At 44.7% G+C, this 21,748-nt stretch overlaps 1 protein-coding gene across 1 annotated transcript in view; it reads right to left on the bottom strand.

The window, feature by feature from the left end:
- ADGRE5 (adhesion G protein-coupled receptor E5) overlaps positions 1–21,748 on the bottom strand; it is a gene marked incomplete at its 5' end in the record, with an annotated part of 183,202 nt that overhangs the window by 113,109 nt on the left and 48,345 nt on the right. Inside the window, 3 exons of the mRNA XM_082256377.1 lie at positions 8,896–9,033; positions 16,141–16,165; positions 18,419–18,475. Coding sequence (XP_082112503.1) covers positions 8,896–9,033; positions 16,141–16,165; positions 18,419–18,475 — 220 coding nt within the window. The remainder of the gene's footprint in view (positions 1–8,895; positions 9,034–16,140; positions 16,166–18,418; positions 18,476–21,748) is intronic.

Here is a 21,748-nt window from a genome sequence, read left to right as displayed (position 1 = left end):
CTTCTCTCTGGTTTCTTGGGCTCCAGTCGTTTGGCAAATTGCCATGATGTAACTCACATGCATGCGCGTAGATGTCATGATCACAGCACAGCTCTTTCAATGGAGGGTATGTCATCCATTGAGAGCGCAGTGCACATGTGTTGGTGCCAACACTGGCTGCTATGTTTAGGGGATATTTACTGTACCTACAGGTAAGCCCTATTATAGGCTTACCTCTAGGTTACAAGATAAAACATGGAGTTTACTACTGCCAGATCAGTTAGTAAATTGTTAAATAGAAGGAGTTGATACAGGGATGGAGGGGGAACTGACAGTGTAGGGGAGAAGAAGCAAAGTTGCATAGGTCAGGAAGCAGTCTGGAGGAGAGACGTGGGAAGCCCAGCTACATAAAGCACAATAAACTGCACTGGGACAAGATAACAGGCAGCTATGGAACCGGTGTATCTGTAAATTTTCCACCCCATGGGAATGCAGCTGATCAGCTGTGACTGTGTCAGGAAGACAGAGCAAAGGGGGAGGGGGGAGATGAAAAAATATACAGGCTGGGACAAGGAGTATAGGAAGAACTGCAGAGAGAAACAAAGTTACAGAGATAATAAACTCAGAAGCAGAGCTAATATTAGAGCCAGAGCTGGGAGGGGGGGCCCTCACAAGGAGGGGGATTAGCGAGGGAACTGTCTTTCTCAGCAGATAAAAGCTGGCAGCAGGGAGAGGGGAGAGGTCAGTTTTCAGCTTCTGGAGGAAGATTTCTGTAAATGTCATTCATCATTAATCCCCCTCCCTGTGTGGGCCCCCCTGTGTGCTCGGGCCAGCTGCAAGAGGACCCACCGGGACCCACCGGTCCTGAGTGTGACATTAACCAGTTTTGGACCGGAAGGATTTGCCCTCTTAATGACCAGGCCATTTTTTGTGATTCGGCACTGCGTTATTTTAATGGAAAATTGCACGGTTGTGCGACACTGTACTGAAATAAAAATTATGTTCTTTTTTCCCCACAAATAGAGCTTTCTTTTGGTGGTATTTGATCACCTGTGCGATTTTTGCACTATAAACAAAAAAAAAGAGTGACAATTCTGAAAAATAAAAACCAAAAAAAAAACAATATTTTTTTCACATTCTGCTATAGAACATTCGCAAAAAAAAAAAAAAATTTAAAAATTTTTTCATCCTTTTAGGCCAATTTGTATTCTGCTACATATTTTTGGTTAAAAAACAAAAATCGCAATAAGTGTATTTTGATTGGTTTGCGCAAAATTTATCAATGTAGGGGAAAGATTTATGTCATTTTTATTTATTTATTTTTTTACTAGTAATGGCGGAGATCTGCGATTTTTAGTAGTACTCTGATATTGCGGAGGACAGATGAGACCCCTAACTGACATTTTTGACACTTTTGAGGGGACCAGTGACATTACTACAGTAATCAGTGCTAAAAATATGCACCGTTACTGTAATAATGACATTGGCAGGGAATTGTTTTCTAACTGTATGGGGGAGGGGCTTGTGAAATGACCACAGAGACCTGTGATCCTATTTAGAAGGATCACAGGCGCTTTGTGATTATTTCAGAGAAAAGAACGGTCAGCTGTGTTTGCAACAGCTGACCTTCCTCTCTCAGCGGGGAGCGATCGCGGGTGCCCGGCTGCAATCGCGGCTACCGGCCCTGTAGATTGGCATCCCCGCTGCCTAGTAGAGGCGGGAGCGCGCTGCCCCCCAACGCCTCCTGTACGAACCGACGTAGCCCTAAGTCGGTCGCGCGTGGTGCTGGGGGGCGAGCACATGCCGCCGGGGGGCGAGCGCACGTGGACTGAACATGGGTTCAGTCCTTCTTTACAATGTCCTGCTTTTGGTTAGAAGCGCTCCAATACAGTCCGCATTGAGACGTGGGCTCAACAGCCAGGAGAGAGTTCAGGTCAACTGGGTATTTCAGATCACACAAATAATTGGCATACATAGGATAAAAGCTAGCACAGAGCTTATCTGGGAACAGTCTCTCACTATCAAAAAGGCACAGACTGTCCTGACCACGTCCTTAATCAGTTCAGCTCCAAAGCAATTTCTTCAATTTTCCGCTTACATGTAAAAAAAGTGGTGACTGGGGAGGATTGGGTAAGAAGCAGTTCCATACTTTTGATCGTCTGCTGGAGACCCTGGTCTTGTTTAGTGATATTTGTGGATGATCTCTTGAATTAAAATTTTCCGATCTTCAGCTAGAATGACAGAAGAGCTGTCTGGTTATGTAAACAAAGCAGACGGCTCTCCTGTCAGAGAGGCAGGGAAAGATCGTGTGATTCAGCTAAGCCGAATCACTGATCTCTCTCTGCCTCTATCCTACCCATCCCCCCACACAGTTAGTAAGCACAAAAGGGAACACATTTAACCCCTTGATCACCCTGAGTGTTAACCCCTTCCCTGCCAGTGTCATTTATACAGTAACAGTGCATATTATTTAGCACTGATTACAGTATTATTATCACTGGTCCCCAAAAAATGTCAAAAATGTCAGTTAGGTGTCCGATTTGTCCGCCGCAATATCGCAGTCCCGATAAAAATCGCTGATCACCAGCATTACTAATAAAATAAATAAATAAAAAGTCAATAAATCTATCCCATAGTTTGTAAAGCGCTATAGCTTTTGCGCAAACCATTTACAATACGCTTTTTGGGATTTTTTTTTATTACCATAAAAATGTAGTAGAATACAAATTGGCCTAAACTAATAAAAAAAAATTTTATTTTTTAAAATTTTGTTTATTGGGAAAGTTTTATAGTAGAAAGTAAAAAATATTGCGTTTTTTTTCAAAATTGTCGCTCTTTTTCTTGTTTATAGCGCAAAATCTAAAAACCACAGAGGTGATAAAATACCACCAAAAGAAAGCTCTATTCGTGAGGAAAAAAAAACATTATTTGTATTTGGGTACAGCATCGCATGACCGCGAAATTGTCAGTTAAAGCAACTCAGTGCCAAATGGCAAAAAATGGCCTGGTCATTAAGGGGGAGTAAAACCTTCCGGAGCTGAAGTGGTTAAAGAAAACAAAATGCACCATGACTGGCGCAGACAGAATCTGAAGCAGCTGAAACTGTCAACCAATAAGCTTCTAGGTTTTATTTTTAAAGCCTAAAGTGTTACTAAACCCAGGACATGGAAATGCAATTATTTTAGTAAATATAAACTGCTAAATACCTTTTCTCATCAGCAGTATATAGCAGTCTTGGGACTTCCATCAGTGTCCAACTGAGCACTGATTAAAGCTTGTAGGAGGAGTTTTCATTCTCCCCTGATTGTCCTATGAGGCTGCAGGACCCCTTACCCTCAGTCTGGACAGTGCTGATTGGCCCTGCGCTGATCACATGTACCCTCCCAAGAAAAAAAAAAAACTCCCTAGCAATACACACCAAACTGAGCATGTACAACTTGCCCCCAAGGCTCTGTTCTATCAGCAGATTGACTGGGGACAGTGGAAGAAGACAGGATCAAACAGCCTTTTTACACAATTCATAGGATTAACCCCTTAGGTGCCACAGTGAGTATAACCAGCTTTTTTTTTTTTTTACTGCAGATACAGACTGATTTTACTGTTGTGGGTTTAGTAACACTTGATCTTAAGCTGAAGTTGGAAGCTGATTGGTTACTATGCACAGCTGCTCCAGACATGTTATCCAGTTTTGGGTAATTCCCCTTATTGCATATAGTGCAGCAGTCAGAAGTATGCTCCACTATACTCTATAGCAGGGATCATCAAACCTATCAATCGAGATCTACCCACGTCCCATCCTTGCCAACCCCTGTAACCTGGACAGGAGTGGGGACAGAGGTAGCATTTACTGGAACTGATCAGGGTCGGATTAAGAGAATTATGGGCCTGGTGCTGAGGATTTTGGTGGGCTTTAAGGGCTGTGCATCAGCGTGCGCTCTGAGGTGAAAGGGTGCAGCTGAACAGGCCCAATGCTATGGAAGTCCCAGGCTTCCATATGAGCCCTACATGGGCGTGAGTGGCACGCCCTGAGGTGAGGTTGAAGGGCGCAGCTGTGCAGACCTAACACAACATTACAGAAGCTAAATACCTGGCTTCCCTTAGGATGGCCCGCAGTGCCCGTTATTAATCCCACTACAGGCCCAGGTGGTGCATTTGGAATGCAGGACTGGTCATGCCAGGGGAGATCACTTCCTGTCGGCCCGTTGCTTTTTGGTACATGTAGGAGAGGGGTGCAGGGTGTACGTGGTGAGTGGTACATGTAGGAGAGGGGTGTGGAGTGTATGGCGGTGGGTGGTACATGTAGAAGAGAGGTGTGGAGTGTATGGCTGTGGGTGGTACATGTAGAAGAGAGGTGTGGAGTGTATGGCTGTGGGTGGTACATGTAGGAGAGGGGTGTGGAGTGTATGGTGGTGGGTGGTACATGTAGAAGAGAGGTGTGGAGTGTATGGCGGTGGGTGGTACATGTAGAAGAGAGGTGTGGAGTGTATGGCTGTGGGTGGTACATGTAGGAGAGGGGTGTGGAGTGTATGGTGGTGGGTGGTACATGTAGGAGAGGGGTGTGCAGTGTATGGCTGTGGGTGGTACATGTAGGAGAGGGGTGTGGAGTGTATGGCGGTGGGTGGTACATGTAGGAGAGGGGTGTGGAGTGTATAGCGGTGGGTGGTACATGTAGGAGAGGGGTGTGGAATGTATGGCGGTGGGTGGTACATGTAGGAGAGGGGTGTGGAATGTATGGAGGTGGGTGGTACGTGTAGGAGAGGGTTGTGGAGTGAATGGCTGTGGGTGGTACGTGTAGCAGAGGGGTGTGGAGTGTATGGTGGTGGGTGGTACATGTATGAGAGGAGTGTGGAGTGTATGGCTGTGGTTGGTACAAGTAGGAGAGGGGTGTGGAATGTATGGCAGTTGGTGGTATGTGTAGGAGAGGGGTGTGGAGTGTATGACTGTGGGTGGTATGTTTGGAAGAGGGTTGTGGAGTATATGACTGTGGGTGGTACATTTTGGAGAGGGGCTAGGAGTGTATGGCGTGGGTAGTATGTGCAGAAGAAGGGTGCAGATGGTATAAAAGTATATGGTGTGAATGAGTCCTAATTTATTGGTCCAGCACTGCAGAGGCCATTTGGCAGTGCCAAGCATAGAACAATTGAAGTTAGCAGTACAGCACTAGTACTGGGCTCCTACGCTGCTGTCACTGACCCTCCCCCTACCTCCCCCTATCTCAAACCCCTTCCTCAAGCCCCTGCACACAAGTCTCAACATCTTGCATAACCCATCAACTCACCTCCCTCAACATATCCCGCAGAACGAACTTCTGCAGGCATCCTCCCAGCGGGATCATTAGCAGCCAGAAGCTCCACCTCCACCTCTATAGTCTTTTTGCAAGCAGCACTGGAGGACACTAATCGGGGGAGCTGGGGAGTGCTGAGAGAGGTCCACCAGTGCCCATCAATGCAGCCTCACCAGTGCCCACCAATGCAGCCTCAGCAGTGCCAATCAGATCAGGTTCATCAGTGCCCATCAATGCAGCCTCATTAGTGCCCATCAATGCAGGCTCACCAGTGCCCATCAATGCAGCCTGATCAGTGCTTGGAGATTAGAGAGAGGAGAGCTGCCTGGATTACACAGAGCGGGGATCTCCTGCTTACCCAGCGTTGCTGCTGTCATATGAAATCCTGCCTCCTGGACCAGCTCCTATGATAGACTTCAGCAGTGTGCTGTCTATTGGAGGAGCAGGTCCAGGATGCGGGACTTCATATGACAGCAGCCATAGGGTAAGCGGGAGATTCTTGCTCTGTGTAATCCAGAGGTACTCGCCCCCCCCCCCCCTGTCCCCTCTGAGGCAGCCCAATAGGTAAGTATAATAAGGCTTACTTGTAGGGAAAATAAATATCTCTTAAATGTGCACTGTTTTGGAAGAATTTACCCTGGATGCAGCCAGTTGTGTCACTGGCACATGCGCTCTGAAGGTACGGCATACCTTGCTGGACTTTCGGAGCATTGTGCCGGAACTAAGGGCTTCTGGGGCTGGATACAAATGGACCCCCACTAATCAGCCAGTCCATACACAGCTATAGTACAATGTTGTGTGCAGAGGTGCTGTTTAGCTTCCTCTGAATGCAGCAGACTATCTGTCCTGTGTGCCCCTGTGACTGTAGTGTGAGCTATAGTAGATAATTGGAGACTAGAGAGGATCCAGCAGCAGCACTCATTAGTTATCAGCACCTGAGTCCATGAGGATCAGGGGTGGACTGACAACTCATGGGGCCCCCGGGCAATCAGAGATCATGGGGCCCCCTGTGTCCACACTCAATCCACACAAAGCCCCACCTACAAATTGCAGCTCAGCCACATAGTGGGCATTTAAATATCTACCACAGCATAGTCTGCATGGAAGTTCCTGGCTTCTTTCTGTAATGTGTAGCCTCTCATGGGGCCCCCTACTGACCCTGGGCCCTCGGGCAGTGCCCTAACCCCCGAATGGTCAGTCCGCCCCTGATGAGGATCAACTAGTTTTGTGATGGATTTGGTACTGTGTTGTTTTCCTAACCTCCCACAGACAAAGTTCTCCCTCTCCCCTCCCATAAAGTTACATTTGGTAACTTCTTCCCTGCCTGAATGCACGTTTTGATATAAAACAGCCTGTTACTGTGAAACTCACCCCTGTGTTCTTCCTGTCACAAAGTCATGACATAGCCCCCGCCCCACACAGTAGCTGCCGTGATTTACTTACTGCATGTGGAGGAGAGACGATCCACTGAAGCTGTCTGCCGGGAGGAGGGGGGGGGGACTCAGAGGGAGGGGAAAGAGCAGCAGAGTGACAGACTGCCCTCAGCTCAGCCAATCATAGATCAGCTATACCAAAACTCAGACAAGAGTAAAGCCTCCTGTTTCTCCTCTACCAATAACAGGCAGTCAAAAACTGCCCTGGGAGTGATCAGAGCTCCAAAACCTCCCGCCCAATCAGCCCTGCAAAGTGGGGACAGATTCAGTCTGGGCTGGGACAGTGTCCTCAATCCGGGAACTGTCCCCAAAAACGGGGACGTCTGGTCACCTTATCTCTGATGTCCATAACACATCCGTACCCCGGCAGCTGCCTCTCTGTGTCCACCCTGAGTGCTGTGCAGCCGGGCTGCTCTGTTTACAAGTGACAGAAAATAGCGGTGACAGAATCTGGCCAGCCAGGGCCTATATTATGGTAGGGGCCTGGTGCTGCAGCTCCAATAGCCCCTATGTTAATCCGGCCCTGGAACTGATCCCCAACATTTTCATCCTGCAGCAGTTGGAAGCCAGCTTCTCTTTCTCTTCCTCCCACCAGCATTCACCTGCAGGAGGAAAATACTTGGGATTGGTTCCAGTAACTGCTGCCCCTCCTGTCACAGTTCCCTTTCCTTCTGCTGCCCGACCCCTGTGTGCTCCCTTGTCACCCCCCCCCCCCCTTCCCCCACAGCACTGGTGGCTCTCCCTCTTCTCTGTTGCAAGGGATCTTTCAGGATGTGAATATGTAATTTACCAGCTCTTTCTTTGCCTGAATGAACACAGTGAATGATCAGTACCGTCTTCACAGATAGAGAGCCTTGAAGCCTACCGTGCATTGTGTGGTTGTAACTCTGTAAATTGTTTGTTAAATCAACTGCCAGCCCCCCTGGGGAGAAGACTTCATACTCCAGTGTGGTCCTCCATGGCTCCTCAAACTTCAGGCTCCACAGCCTAGACCCCAAATCCAGGCCTTTGTTCAGCCACATGGTCACCCTCTCAGGCAACCGGCCTAGGTCTTAGCAGCAAATGGGAGAACAGACTGACTTGCCAGGTTCAGACCCTCACTATTATTTCCTCCCCAGCATGCACTAGTGGCAAGGAAGCTCTTACTGATTGGCCAGGGAGAGATACACAATCATAAGTCCGGTTAGTGTTGCCCTCATACTACTGCCAGAGGCAGCAGTGCCACCTACTGGGAACAGACAGAGACACACAGTAACCAGAGTAGGAGAAACCTAGGAAAGCTAAACTATCAATTCAGGTAGGCTAACTACAGGTTAGTACCACTGGATCTAAATAGACAGTCATGCTTAGGCCAGGATAGCTGCATAATTATATATCCATTAAATCATGCATACTGCGCAGCTTTTAGCATATTTTTGCTCAAAATTCAGTGGATCCAAACACTGCAGATGTTTTCAGAACCAAATCTGTGTTCTGGATGAATTTAGTGTTTTTCCAAGTTCAAACAGCAACCCTACACCCCATCTCCAAAACCTTTCCATAACCCTAGTAATGCATTTCTTGCATTAAGGTAAAAAAATGTTTAGGCATCAGCATCCCCCCCACCCCCCTTATACTTACCTGAGCCTTCATTCGATCCTGCGCCATGCAAATCTGCAGCTCTTCTCTCCCCTCACTTCTAGGTCTTGCTGACTTTGCTGGGTGCTGTCAACCAAAGCCAGCGACGAAGGAGCGGGGGCCGGGGCCTTATCCCACTGTCTGTGTCAATGGATGCAGCAGCGGGGCTCGGGAGAAGGGGCCAGGAGCGCCCGCGGGGGACCAGAGAAAATTAGGTTCATGGCCACTCTGTGCACTTCCATATAGACATGTTTGTTACTTTTTTTTTTTTAAATTACCTTTACAGTCGCTTTAAAGTGATTATAAACAATCACCTTGTAAAACAACCCATTCCAATTAAAATTACAAATTGACAAATGATCACATTCCCTCTGTTCTTAGCTGCATAAGAGCTGGGGGAGGGGAATCAGCAGCACACTGAACTTTCCATTGAATGGCTGTGCAGGGGGTGCGTGTCAGGACAAATCTGATCATTGGAGGAGAGCATACTGAGTTCCCAGCATAGCTAGAGAACTGACCATACCGTGCTCTCCTGTTTAGTGTGTCACCATGCAATTTGTCACCAAGTGCAAATGTACTCACCGTCACAATCGATTCTATATATATTCCCTACTGTATGATTATAAGATTTGTATCCATCCATACAGGGACATTGTGAAGGGTCATCACAGCTGTCATTTACTGGACACTTCTTATCACCATTACACTCTGTTCCATTTACTGCAATACAGAAATATACACAGAGATTATATAGAATACTTAACATCATATTTTCATTGTATAATTTATGTAGTCATTTGGCATTCTGTCCAGTGCCATATATGGTTGAAGAAATGCAACACTATAAATCATATAATTATTTCCACTGGAAAGCTGAGATCTGGGCTAAATAAATATTGTCTACATGTATCAGCCATGGGTGTCCTTACTAAAAACCTGGTGTCCTTTGTGTATTTCCTCCAGATCTGTACAGTTATCTAGTATGAAACATCTCTCTTGCACTTTGCTTCTTTGCAGGAGCTTCCAGTAATAAAGACCAGTTACTGCTGCTCCTTCTCTGTGCATAGTAACTGGTCTTGTATCCACCTCCTCTGTGATTTTCTGCAGACAACCTGTAGTGGGAGGACCTGCTCTCTCTCTCTGTACAGGTTATATGCAGCACAGTGATGATGCCATTGCTACAAGGCAATATCTTGGGGGTGTCTACTTTCCGAAAAGGGGTAATTTGGGGGGGGGGGGGGGGGGTTGTGCTATCTTGGCATCTAATGGCCTCTGAAACTGTGATAGGTAGTGAGGAGTGAAATCAACAATTTACGCCCTTAGAAAGTCTGAAGGCAGTGATTGGTTTTCCAGGTCCTGTATGCAGCTAGACTGCCAAAAAGTCTCACACATGTGATATCTCCGTACTCAGGAGAAGCAGCACAATGTATTTTGGGGTGTCATTTCACATATAGCTATGGCATGTTTGAGCAATATATCATTTAAGTGACAACTTTGTGCAAAAAAAAAAAAAAACATTTTTGGCATTTTCCCGATACTTGTGGCAAAATATAAAATATTCCATGGACTCAGCATACCTCTCAGCAAATAGCTTGGGGTGTCTACTTTCCAAAATGGGGCTATTTTGCGGGGTTTTGTGCTATCTTGACATTTCAAACCTCCGAAACTGTGATAGGTAGTGAGGAAGTAAAATAAGCAATTTATGCCTGTAGAAAACCTGAAGACGGTGATTGATTTTTTGGGTCCCGTACACAGCTAGGCTCCCAAAAAGTCTCACACATGTGGTATCCCACATATACCCATGGCATGTGTGAGCAATATATCATTAAGTGACAATTTTGTGTAAAAAAGAAATAAAAAATTGTAATTTTCACCTGATGAAGTCACGTGACCATGATGAGGGTGAGTCAGGTGACACTGCTGCACACAGGAAGTGATGTGAGAACCTTTGTATCCTGCTGTCCATTACAGGAGCTGTTTGCTTTATATTTAAATAAGGAATACAGTACTCTCTCCACGCTAAGCTCCATAATAATAATGGAAAGCATGTTTTCAAAGGCACAGGTCTGTTAACCACTTAAGCCCCGGAGGATTTGGCTGCTAAAGGACCAGGGGTTTTTTTGCGATTTTTTACTGCGTGACTTTAACGGACAATTGCGCGGTCATGCGACGCTGTACCTAAACAAATTTGACGTCCTTTTTTTCCCACAAACAGAGCTTTCTTTTGGTGGTATTTGATCACCTGTGCGATTTTTTGATCACGCGCTATAAACAAAAAAAGTGCGTAAATTTTGCAAAAATAACAATATTTTTCACATTTTTTTATATGAAATTCCCCCCAAAAAATGTAAAAATCAAAATTTTTTAACATTTTTCGGCCAATTTGTTTTATGCTACCTATGTTTGGTAAAAAAAAAAAATCGCAAAAAGCGTATTTTGATTGGTTTGCGCAAAAGTTATCGCGTTTACTAACAAAAGGGAAAGATTTTTGTCATTTTTGGTGGGTTTTTTTTTTAACGCGTAATGGCGGCGATCTGCGATTTTTTTTCGGTACTGCGACATTGTGGCGGACAGATCGGACCCTTGACTGACATTTTTGACACTTTTGGGGGTACCAGTGACATTACTGCAGTAATCAGTGCTATACATATGCACTGTTACTGCAAAAATGACACTGGCAGGGAAGGGGTTAACTTTATTGGACAGGGAGGGGTTAAGTGTGTCCTAGGGGCGTGATTCTAACTGTGCAGGGACATTGCTATTGGTGTAAAAGCAAAGATCAACAGTTCTACATAGTAGAACGGTCAGATCTTCACTTTTACACAGGGAGAACTGACAGGCAGCTTGTTTACACAAGCCGCTCTGTCTTTCTCCCTTCACAGGAGCGATCGTAGTGTGACTGGCGGACATCGAGTCCGCCGGTCACACGCACTGACTTGTCTGTGAACGAGCCGCGGCGGGCGCGCGCCGCGGCGGGCGCGCGCCCGCCCGCAATAGGCTCGCAAGTCAGTGACAGGCGAGTGACGTATCGATATGTCACTGTGCCTGGCCGGGGCTGACCGCCGCAGTATATAGACGTGCGGCGGTCGGCAACCGGTTAAGCACTGGTACCGGGCTGCCTGACATAGAGGACTTTTGGATCTGGGACCGGCTCCACATGAGTGGATGTTTATTGGGCAAGCTTGACTGATCTCTGTAATGGGGGTCTGTCAGATCCGGTAAGAGGCTTGGACACCTGGTGTTTGCTGGTGGTGGCTTCTGGATTCACAGTTTACTTTTTACTCTGTCTGAACCACGTTTACCTTGGATCCCCCATTCATTCATATGTGTGTGGACTCTTTATGAACTTTTATTCCTACTTGATTTTTTTGTGTATTTTAATACAAAAAGCGCTGCATGTTATTCAAGCTTATCTATATCCATATTTCTGGATTGGTGCAAGCTGCTTTTTTTCCGTTGACATAGGGTTTGTTTATTTAGCGCAGTATTTTACCTTTATTCCACTACAGTGTCACTGAAGAAGAGGGCGAGTTGCATTTGTATTTGCTCCTGCAGAGCTCTTCTCACAGGGCCAGACGTTATTCCCACTGCAAAGTGGTCTCTTTTATAGTTTGTGGCAATATCAGTGCAGCTGTGAACATCATTCTTTTCAAGGTGCTTCCACAGATTCTCGAGTGCTACCACAAAATGGGTCAGGCTTTCATCTTCTTGTTGTCTGTGAACGAAGAACTTCCGCTTCAGTTCTGGGACTGTCACGTTTTTCCCAAACAGACCCTCTAGGCGCACCACGATCTGTTCCAGGCTAGACCTGGCATCCTCCGGAAGCACCACCACCGCTCTGTGGGCATCATCCTCCAGGAAGTTGATGGCCAGCTCTGTGATCAGTCAGACGGGAACCTGGTACAGGCAGGTGTCACTTCCTAGTCTCTCCTCCCACTCCGACAGTAAAGTGTTAGACCCGTTGAACTTAGGCACCAAGACCGCTCCTTACTGTGCCATGTTGGTCACCGCTCCTCCTTCCGCACCCACTGGGAAAAAGGGCATATACGCTGCCGTCTGCTTCCAAGTGTTGGGTTAGTGCAGCGTGGTGTGCCTGCAATATACACACAGAGGCCTGGGATGCAGGAAATTATGTATTGCAGAGCTTGTAAACAGTGCAACAGCCCAGCGGGAAAGTTTACTGATCGGGAAAGTTCAACAATTTGTGCGGAAAGTGAGTCCATTGAGGGGCACAGCAAGTTTTAAGCCTTAGGGTTATACTACCACCTACAGGAGGATTTGACTAAAAAAAAAAAAATGTTGGGCAATCCAGGGTTAAACCCCAGCAAGCCCTATGGGGACAGTGATACATGTATTTATGCTATTTTAATGATGTATAATAATATAATATATTATAATTCTAACGATCTTGTTGATATATGTGGTACTGCTAGTCACAGGACAAATTATTGGTTTGGATAGTATTAAAAATAGGTTAGGTCTTTGTAGCACCCTACAGGGTAGGTGCTAGGCAAAAGTATAGTGGGCCTTGGCTGCCTAACAGCATGGCTATGATTTACAGCTGGGCTGTCATGTCTCCCAGGTGTTGCTATTGAGAGGGGAGTCTCCCCACTGCCTCCATGAGAGGGTTCTCATTGGGCAGTGGAGGAAACCCAATCAGTGGCACATTCAGGCCTGTATCTACCCCAGGAAGGCAGATTCTGCAGCACATGATTCTGGGAGTGGGTATAAGTTTGAGGGGAGCGCATGATGCAGGGTCTTTGGCAGGAAGCAGAGTCCCAGGAGAGAGAGCACGGCTGTCTCTCCTCCTGTCAGAAGGATCGGGTGTCCCAGGCAGCTTGCCTGAGGGGACAGAGAGCTGAGCTGAGCTGCAGAGAGGATCCAGTGTGCCGAGGACCAGCGGAGTAGAGGGGGTCCAGTTCCAGGAAAGCATTCCAAGTTTGTGAGTACTGTGAACTGCCCCTGGGGGTCTGCCTAGCTTAGAGGGGACCGCTCCGGTGAAGGTCCAAGGGATCCAGGAGCTAGCTAGTGGTAAGGGGGGTGCCAGTGTGATCCTGAAGTGTCAGAGGGGGTGCCTAGTGAGAGGACCCTGAAGTGTCAGAGGGGGTGCCTAGTGAGAGGACCCTGAAGTGTCAGAGGGGGCACCAGCAGTTGGGCCCTGAAGAATTAGGTGTAGAGCGTGCAGTGCATAGTGTTAAGAGTTGCAGCAGCACAAGCAGTTACAAGGAGCTACCTCAGCCAGTGAAGGGCTGGAGGGAGCTGTTCACAAGACTTTTGAGCTAAACGCAGTGTCAAGAGTCAAGTCTTACTACAGTCCAGAATCTTTTGAGTTAACCAGAGGGTTAAGTGCTAGCACAGTCTAGCAAGACAGCATTTTTCAAGCGCCAGTAAGCGTTGGTTGGCATTCAGCTGGCGTCAAGACAGCGCTAACAGGCATTTTTCTACAAAGTGTCCCAGTTTTACCTAGTTGAGCCAGAGGAGTATCCCACTCATTCCCTTCTCCCATCCCCATTATCAAATAAACAAAACAAACCAAAGATGCCGGAATTGTCATTGTCTCAAATCTTACACTTGGGTATTCAGCTTTAATGGGCTGAAGGTGTCACCGGTAACAATGGCAGACCCATATCAGGCCCAAGGCCTGGAAAAACTGCTACATCTTGAATCAGCAGAGCTGAAAAAAATTCCATCATCCTTGGACACTATCAAGAAACTGAGGCATGCTTGTAGCAGGAAGGGTTATATCCAGGGCTTTCCAGTTTCCAGTCCTCCTATAGGCAGCAGTATATACAGAAGGTCTAAGTCTTCCTATGTCCCTAATTAGATAAGAGAAGAATTCCAAGCTTTAATTAATGTTTAGCACACCACAAGGAAGGCACCACTTTGCCAGCCTACAGTTTGAAATTCAGTCTGCGCAGGAAGTATTCCAAAAGAGGGTTGAAAGATTTGTAAGTCTCAAAAGCTTATGTGCAGAATTTCACTTTTTTAAAGTTTAGAGACAGTTTACTGAACAAAACTTTACCCTGCCTCCTAGCAATTTTTAAATAGTGTACACCGCACTACTGGAAGCACACATGCAGTGCAATGTTAACTCCTGGCATATTTACAGCTTGTGTATGAAAACTAGTCACCCCTGGAAACAGTGCAAAATTTACCCACATCATTTTAATGTTTTCACACCTATTCATGACATTGTAGTGGCTTAAAATTGTGGTGGCATGTTCTGTTTTACAATACCCTATGAAGGCTGTCACTCAGAGACATGGTAGAGTTTGAGAATCAAGTGCATTTAAAGTGGTTGTAAAAGCTTAAGTTTTTTTACTTTCATTCACTTAATGCAATCAAAGCCAGATGCTGATAGTAGAGAAAAAACTGGATTTTTTTCCCACTGAAAACTTACTGGGATGTAATTTCCTTGTCTCACAGCAGAGAAATATACTTTCCAAGTGCGATGATATACTTTATATGAAGTGATTTCCAAGCTTGTAAGAGAGTAGGGATGACCAAATCTGATAGGCCCTGTCCCTCAGGAACTGCCCTCCATAATAATACTGTGGTGTAGGTGAGGAGCTTCAGAGAAAAAAAGACATAGATGAGGTTGAACTTATCTTACGGAGTCACCAGAGCATCCACTGAACGCTAGAGAATCCCTGGATCTGGAAACAAACCTACTCAGTTTGTAGTTGAACTAGGAAGCCAAGACATCCATGTTCAATGTCCTCCACTTGCAACACAGATTTTAAATCACCTCAGGATGCTGAAACCGTTCTCTGCAGACATTGAAAGGAATTCCGTCTGGCAATTTTCCACACCTAGGGGGTGCACAGTGGACAGGGCTAGAACATGAATTTCTGTACAGGGCAGAATCAGATTCACCTCTTTATGAGCTGAATGCTGTTTATGGTGCTTCCATACAGGTTGATGTAAGTCATTGCCATAGCATTGGCTAACTGAATCCTGCTCAGTTGACTTCACAGATGAGGGAAACACCCTTGAAGAGATAACCGAATTGCCCTGAGTTTCATTATACAGATCAGGACCTGAGCTTCCCCTGATGACTGAATCCCCTGTATCAAGGGAGGCCCAGGACTCCTCTCCAGCCTGACAAAATGGCATCCATTGTAAGCAACTTTCAAATTATCAGAAGAAAGTATTTCCCCCGATTTCAATTCTGAACCTGCGATCCAACACACCAAAGCAGGTTTAGTCCTTCTGCTTAGGTGTATGTACCATTTTGACACATTTTGCTGGTTGGAAACTGAAGAGTTAGAAGATTGAGTGGAGATTGAAAAACAGTTTTGCTTTTGACTGCAGGTGATTGCTCGTGGTTTCAGTTGTTTTTTTTTTTTACTTCTTTGGGTTCTTTACTAGCAGCTTTTAAAGACGCCTTTGCTGTAACTTTTAGTCTACCGTTCACATCGGTACAATTTGACACGAGATTTGACAGGTCAAATCACATGTCAAATCGCAGCCTATCTCCAGCCATCAGAGTGTCCCAATCAGTGTGACACAGACTTTGCAGCGCCACACCGATTTAGAAAAGTAGGTCCTGCGTTACTTTTGCCAACTTTGGGGGAGATTTCAATAGATATCTGTGCATGAATCCGCACGGATGTCTTTCAAGTTGCCCCCATAGTCGGACTGAAATGCGGTTTTAAAATCGTGTAAGTTCAAATGAACTTGCACGATTTCAAAGCTGTGTTCAGTGTGAACAAGCGCTCAATAGCATTTTTTTTCTTTCTTTCCTTCCTTCAGTCTGCTAATTAAACAATGTGGTTAATTTGGCACAGGTGCTACAGGTTCTTTATAACTTTCTGTAGAACTCACTCTGAGCTTGGCCACCTTTTTCTTGCTGGAACATTGACAAAGTCATGAGTTAAAAACAGAAGCTTATAACAGGAGTCTTCTAACCTGTGAGCAACATCTGTAATTTCCTGTTAGTAATATTTATATTGTAACTGAGATAATACGTGCTAGTAAGGCTGAAGGTTTTGCACTGTGCCACATGTATACAACAATTGAGCAACCGCTCCAGTATGGATACCACTGCGACAGATGTCAGTGGGTTGCCCTTCTAGAAGTTCACATTAGAGATCTAGAGAGCAAATTTCAACACTGGGCAGAAATGACAACTTTGAAAGGTGCCCTCATGGAGCAGGTGGTTAATGGGGTTGATGTGAAAGGGTAAATTAGGATTATCAGGTAGGAAGATGGGTTACTATAGTCAGAGGGAGTGGTAGGGGCTCACAGAAAAGCAAGGCCATCCCTGGGTTTGAGCACCCAAACAGATTTGCCAAGTTGGGTGAAAATGTGGGGGTGGCAAGTATTGAGGTGGCAGCCCTGGATGTCATGGCTACCCCTAACAGCCGGGAGAGCAGCCTGACTATACCTGTCCTTTTCGCCCAGCTCCTCTGTTCATAAAAGGCATACTACAATTTTTATAAATGAAACGTGATTGAGGAATGGAGGGGGCAGACCTTTCAGTCATCTACCGGTCCTCCACTCACAGATCATTTTTCATTCACAGAAGCTGTAGTATGAATGGAGGAGCTGGGCGGAAAGGAGAGGTATAGTCGGGCAGTCTTGATAAGAACCTATGACAGCTGAGCTCCCTAAGTTTTATTAACTTACAGTAGCAGGGGTGGGGGCGGGCAATAGAATTTCATCATCCCAGCATCTCAAAGACATGTGTTTTCCTACTGGTCCTGCAGATAATATGCATGTACAGCAGAATCTCTACACTGAAACCTTAACTTTAAAAACACAGTTCTGGATAAATTTCAACTGTGTTTTTAGCTGTTTACCTGGAATTAACTTTAAAAATGTGAAAACTGTACATCAGCAGACGATGGAAAAAACAGTAGTGGAAAAACATTAGATTCAATTGATAGCCTAAGCCCCCCCCCCCCCCCTCCAGTAGATCCTAACAGTTCTTTTACTCTTTGCCTCTCTATTGGTTCTCTGGAGCCCCTTTTTAGGAGAATTAGATTTTTTTTTTTATCTTCCATGATCTAGTGGTCAGTGCCCAAGTGGCCATTTGCTATGCTCAAGCACTGACTGCCAGGAGGAGGGAAAGGGAGAGAGCCAATACAGAATTTACAAATACATTTTTCTTAAAGTAGTATTCTAAACTCAGTTTTTAACACCTATTATGCACGATACTATAAACATTCCCCAGTTTATTAAACTTCTTACCCCAGTGCTTGCACTTTACAGCTTTCACTACTGCTGGATTCTGCTATCTCAGTGATACTTCCCCAAACTTCAGTTTTTTACAGGAAAAAGTTATAGTGGACAGTGCAGTGTCAGTCTGTTAGTTTGGAGAAGGGTGAGGGGAGAAGGAGGGAGGAGCAGGGGAGTGCCCTGCCATTCTAGTCTATGGGGCTGTGTGTTTCTATTGATGCACACAGTGTAGAGAGACACATCTCTAGTCCCTACATACAAGGGTGGCTCCATAGGCTGCCACAAGAGAAATCCACCCTGAAACAGGAAACCTGGGCAGTGATCATGGAACCAGCCTAAACTGGAACACAGGGAATGATAAAAGATAAAGAAGTTGCATACTCAATAGGTTATTAAATCAGCTGCTGAAAGTGCTTAAATAATCCAAGGGTGCAATATCACTTTAAGGCTTTTGCAGGCTCAATAGGGCAATGCTAGATCCTAATGAAGATAGGCCCCTTTCACACGGGCTTTACGATCAGGTCCGCCTGTTAGTTTTTTCAGGCGGACCTGATCGGATGCTCCATGCACCTCTATGGAGCAGCGGATGTCAGCGGTGACATGTTCGCTGACACCCGCTGCTATCCAATCCAATCCTGTCTGTGAAATCCAGATGGATGGAAACCCTATTTTCCATCCGTCTGGAGGATCGGATTGGATCGGATGAAAATGGACCGCCTGTCATTCAATCTCCCATAGAGGAGAGCGGGGATCTGACAGCTCTATCTCTACAAAGTTAGCGGAAATGGAGCTGTCATCCACCTGCTCAGTGGGGATCTGCGGATTGATCCCCGCTCAGCAAAATGGAGTCCAGGGAGAGGCAGGGCTAATATTCTTATATTTTGGATCCTTTCATTTATACATCGCTGCCCATGTCACTTACTTGTTTGGTTGCGACAGAAAGGTGGTTTCCCTGGTTTATTTGTTGAAGAACTTCCCTCTGTAATAAAAAATAAAGGATTAATAACCTTATCATATAATATATGGTAGATAATAAAAAATAGGCACATAAGATCTATGGGTTCCACAGAACCTACCAGACTTTTTGAAAATTGTAAATAATTTGAAAATGATACCATAAGAAACATGAAACATCACATTGTTTTAGTCTGTATAATAATAGAGAAAAGATTATGCACAAAGGATGTCTAAACCAATGAACATATACAGTATGTAAGATATTGCACTCTATTCGTTTTTAGATGTGGTGGCTGCTTTCATTTTCATTTTTCAGGTTAAGAACATTTTCAGCAAGTAAAGTAAATATCTGTTGATGTTGCCAGAAATGCTGTGTCCTTGTCACTTCCTGTGAGCTGAACTGAAAGCAGCTAAAATATTATCTACTAAACCTACTAATCCCTCCACCCCAGGTAATGGAGAGGAAGATAGGAAGTCATGTTTGTAGTCTAGCATGGGTAGATACCATGGAGGAGTAAGCATGACCACCCAGGGTCAGGAATCGTGTTACTCACAGGATAATCAAGTAAAAATAAAGGCAAAAAGTTATTAAAAATAAATGCAGCAATCAAAAGAACAGTAAGCTGCAATATATTACATATTATTTATTTTTGGGTTGAGATACACTTTATGACAGGGTGATCTCTTTCACCTATAAGCACCTTTTCTGTTGTATTGATCTGTATCAGGTTACTATTGTTCTGATGTATGCTGACATCTAGTGATTGTTTAGGGCCACTACAACCTGTTTACATATGTCATTTGGCATCTCCCTATATCTTCACCTCCTGTTTAGGACAAATTAGTTCAGTCCTAGCTAGACAATCCCTGTTTCTTTTGTGTTCCCTAAGTTTCTTTTAGTTCTTTGCTGAAATGGGGCTAAGAATTTATTGGGGGAAACTCAATAAAGCTACTGTGTCATTTTCTGGCATTAATCTCTCGTTACTGTATTTCGCCATATTCAGGAAGCATTCGCGACAATTGTGGTTCTGAGAGTGACTTATGCACCAAATTCAGGTAGTTTTAAAATGCGCCACTTTTACACTGTGTCGCATTGAATGGGCCATTTCTACATTGTGTAGCATTGAATATGCCAAATTCAAAAGTGGAGATAATTATGACCAACTATCTTTTGGCGTACAGAGAGAAAAACAAGATCAGACAGATTTTGTGAAAGTGTCTTAAGTGCATTCTCAAAGTGGTGCAGCATGGGACAAATTCAAGTACATAAATTTTGCACATACTTTACCACTTTAAGAACACAGTAGAGACGTTTTCACAAAATCTGTCTGCACCAGTCTTTATAGATTCGGGGGACTATCTTCAATTGACTTGAAAAAGCACCCACTGTGCTGCACCTGTGAGAAACGAAGATGTGTTGGATTCAACATCTGTGTCTTATGGGGAGTTAGACTGCCTGTGGATGGGGCCAAGTCAACAGGTGACAATACTGTATGGACAGACTGAAAAAATACATAGGCAGGACAGAACAAACCTATTCCTAAAAAACACTAAAACAGCATCAAAAGAGACTCTAAAGTCTGATCTCAGTAGGTTTATAATAGCTTATAAACATATTTGGGTTGGTTTACTAAAACTGGAGACAGGGTCAAAGATAATTTTTTATTTTTTTTCCTGGTAGGGGGGGTTCAGCTTTAGGTACCACAGAGGGCAAATATTAGCATGCCTGCCATGCTGTGACAAATTTTGGGTGTGGTACAAATGAACTTTTTCCTTAACTAATTGATGCACTCATTGTCAGAGCTGGATAAGCTGTATGTAGCATCAGTTACACACAGTATACAGCTCTGTGTTCCAGCAGCAGGATAGGGACTTCCTGCCCTACTCTCAGAACAAAACTGAGTCCAGTTGAGCGATCAGCCATTACAGGATGCCTTGTTTTTTATCAATGAATACAAAGCTTCCTCTGATTAGCTGAGGTGGAGACTGTGACATAATCCAACCCCCTTAATCAAGCAGAGGTATTTGTTGATAAAATACAAAGCTTCCTGTGAATGGCTGAGTGCTCAACTCAATTTTGTTCTGAGAGCGGGCAGGAAGTCCCCATCCTGATGCTGTAACATAGCGCTGTATACAGTACTGTATGTAGCTGATGCTATATACATGTAGCACTACCCCCGTAGGAGTGCTTGGTATTTTTCCCTGGTCTTCCCCACTTTTGCTCTGCAGCCAGGCACAAGATAGATTCACACAGCCGGGTGCACACGCACGCACACACACACGCACACACACACGCACGCACACACGCACACACACACACACACACTTCCACTTATTGTCTTCAAAGACCGGTTTAGGGGATTTGTTTTGTTGTTTTATTGGAGAACTTGGAAAGGAAGGGATATAGTAGGATACTTCAAATAGAACTATTCACACCGAGGACTCTAACTTCTTTCTCTAGTGAAACTTGGTTGAAGTCCTTGAAAAGGCACATGCATTCTTCAGTGCCCAACAGTGCAGCCTATCAGTGCCCAACAGTGCAGCCTATCATTACCCATCAGTGCAGCCTACCGGTGTCTATCAGGGCCCATCAGTGCCGCCTCATCAGTGCACATCAATGAAGGAGAAAAATGACCTGTTTGCAAAATGTTATAACAAACTATAAAAACTGTTTTTTTGTTTTTTTCTAAATTTTCCGTCTTTTTATGTTTGTTCAGCAAAAAATAAAAACCCCAGTAGTGATTAAATACCACCAAAAGAAAGTTCTATTTGTTTGAAAAAAATTATAAAAATGTAATTTGCGTACAGTGTTGCATGACCGCGCAATTGTCAGTCAAAGTGCAACAGGGCTGAAAGCTGAAAATCGGCCTGGGCAGGAAGGGGGTTTAAGTGCCCTGTAGGCAAGTGGTTAACTGACAATTGCGTAGTCATGCAGCGCTGTACCCAAACAAAATTTATATATTTTTTTCATACAAATTGAGCTTTTTGTTGGTGGTATTTGATCACCTCTGGGATTTTTTATTTTTTATTATATAAACCAAAAAAGACTGACAATTTTGAGAAAAAAAAAACAATATTTTTTTACCTTTTGCTATAAAACATATCCCATAAAAAAATTTAAAATGTAATCTCTTCATAAATTTTGGCCAAAATGTAGTCAGCTACATGTCTTTGGTAAAAATCCCAATGAACTAAAGACACTGGGCAGGAAGGGAACAACATCTAGGGTGTTCAAGAGGTTAAATATGTGCCTAACAAGTGTTTGTGTGTGTACTGTGTGCTGCTTTTACTGGGG

This window comes from Pelophylax lessonae (genome assembly GCF_965119305.1).
Source record: "Pelophylax lessonae genome assembly, chromosome: 4".
In the NCBI taxonomy this organism is placed as follows: Eukaryota; Metazoa; Chordata; class Amphibia; order Anura; family Ranidae; genus Pelophylax; species Pelophylax lessonae.
The sequence above is the reverse complement of the archived record's forward strand: the minus strand, read 5'-3'. Positions and strand labels throughout refer to the sequence as shown.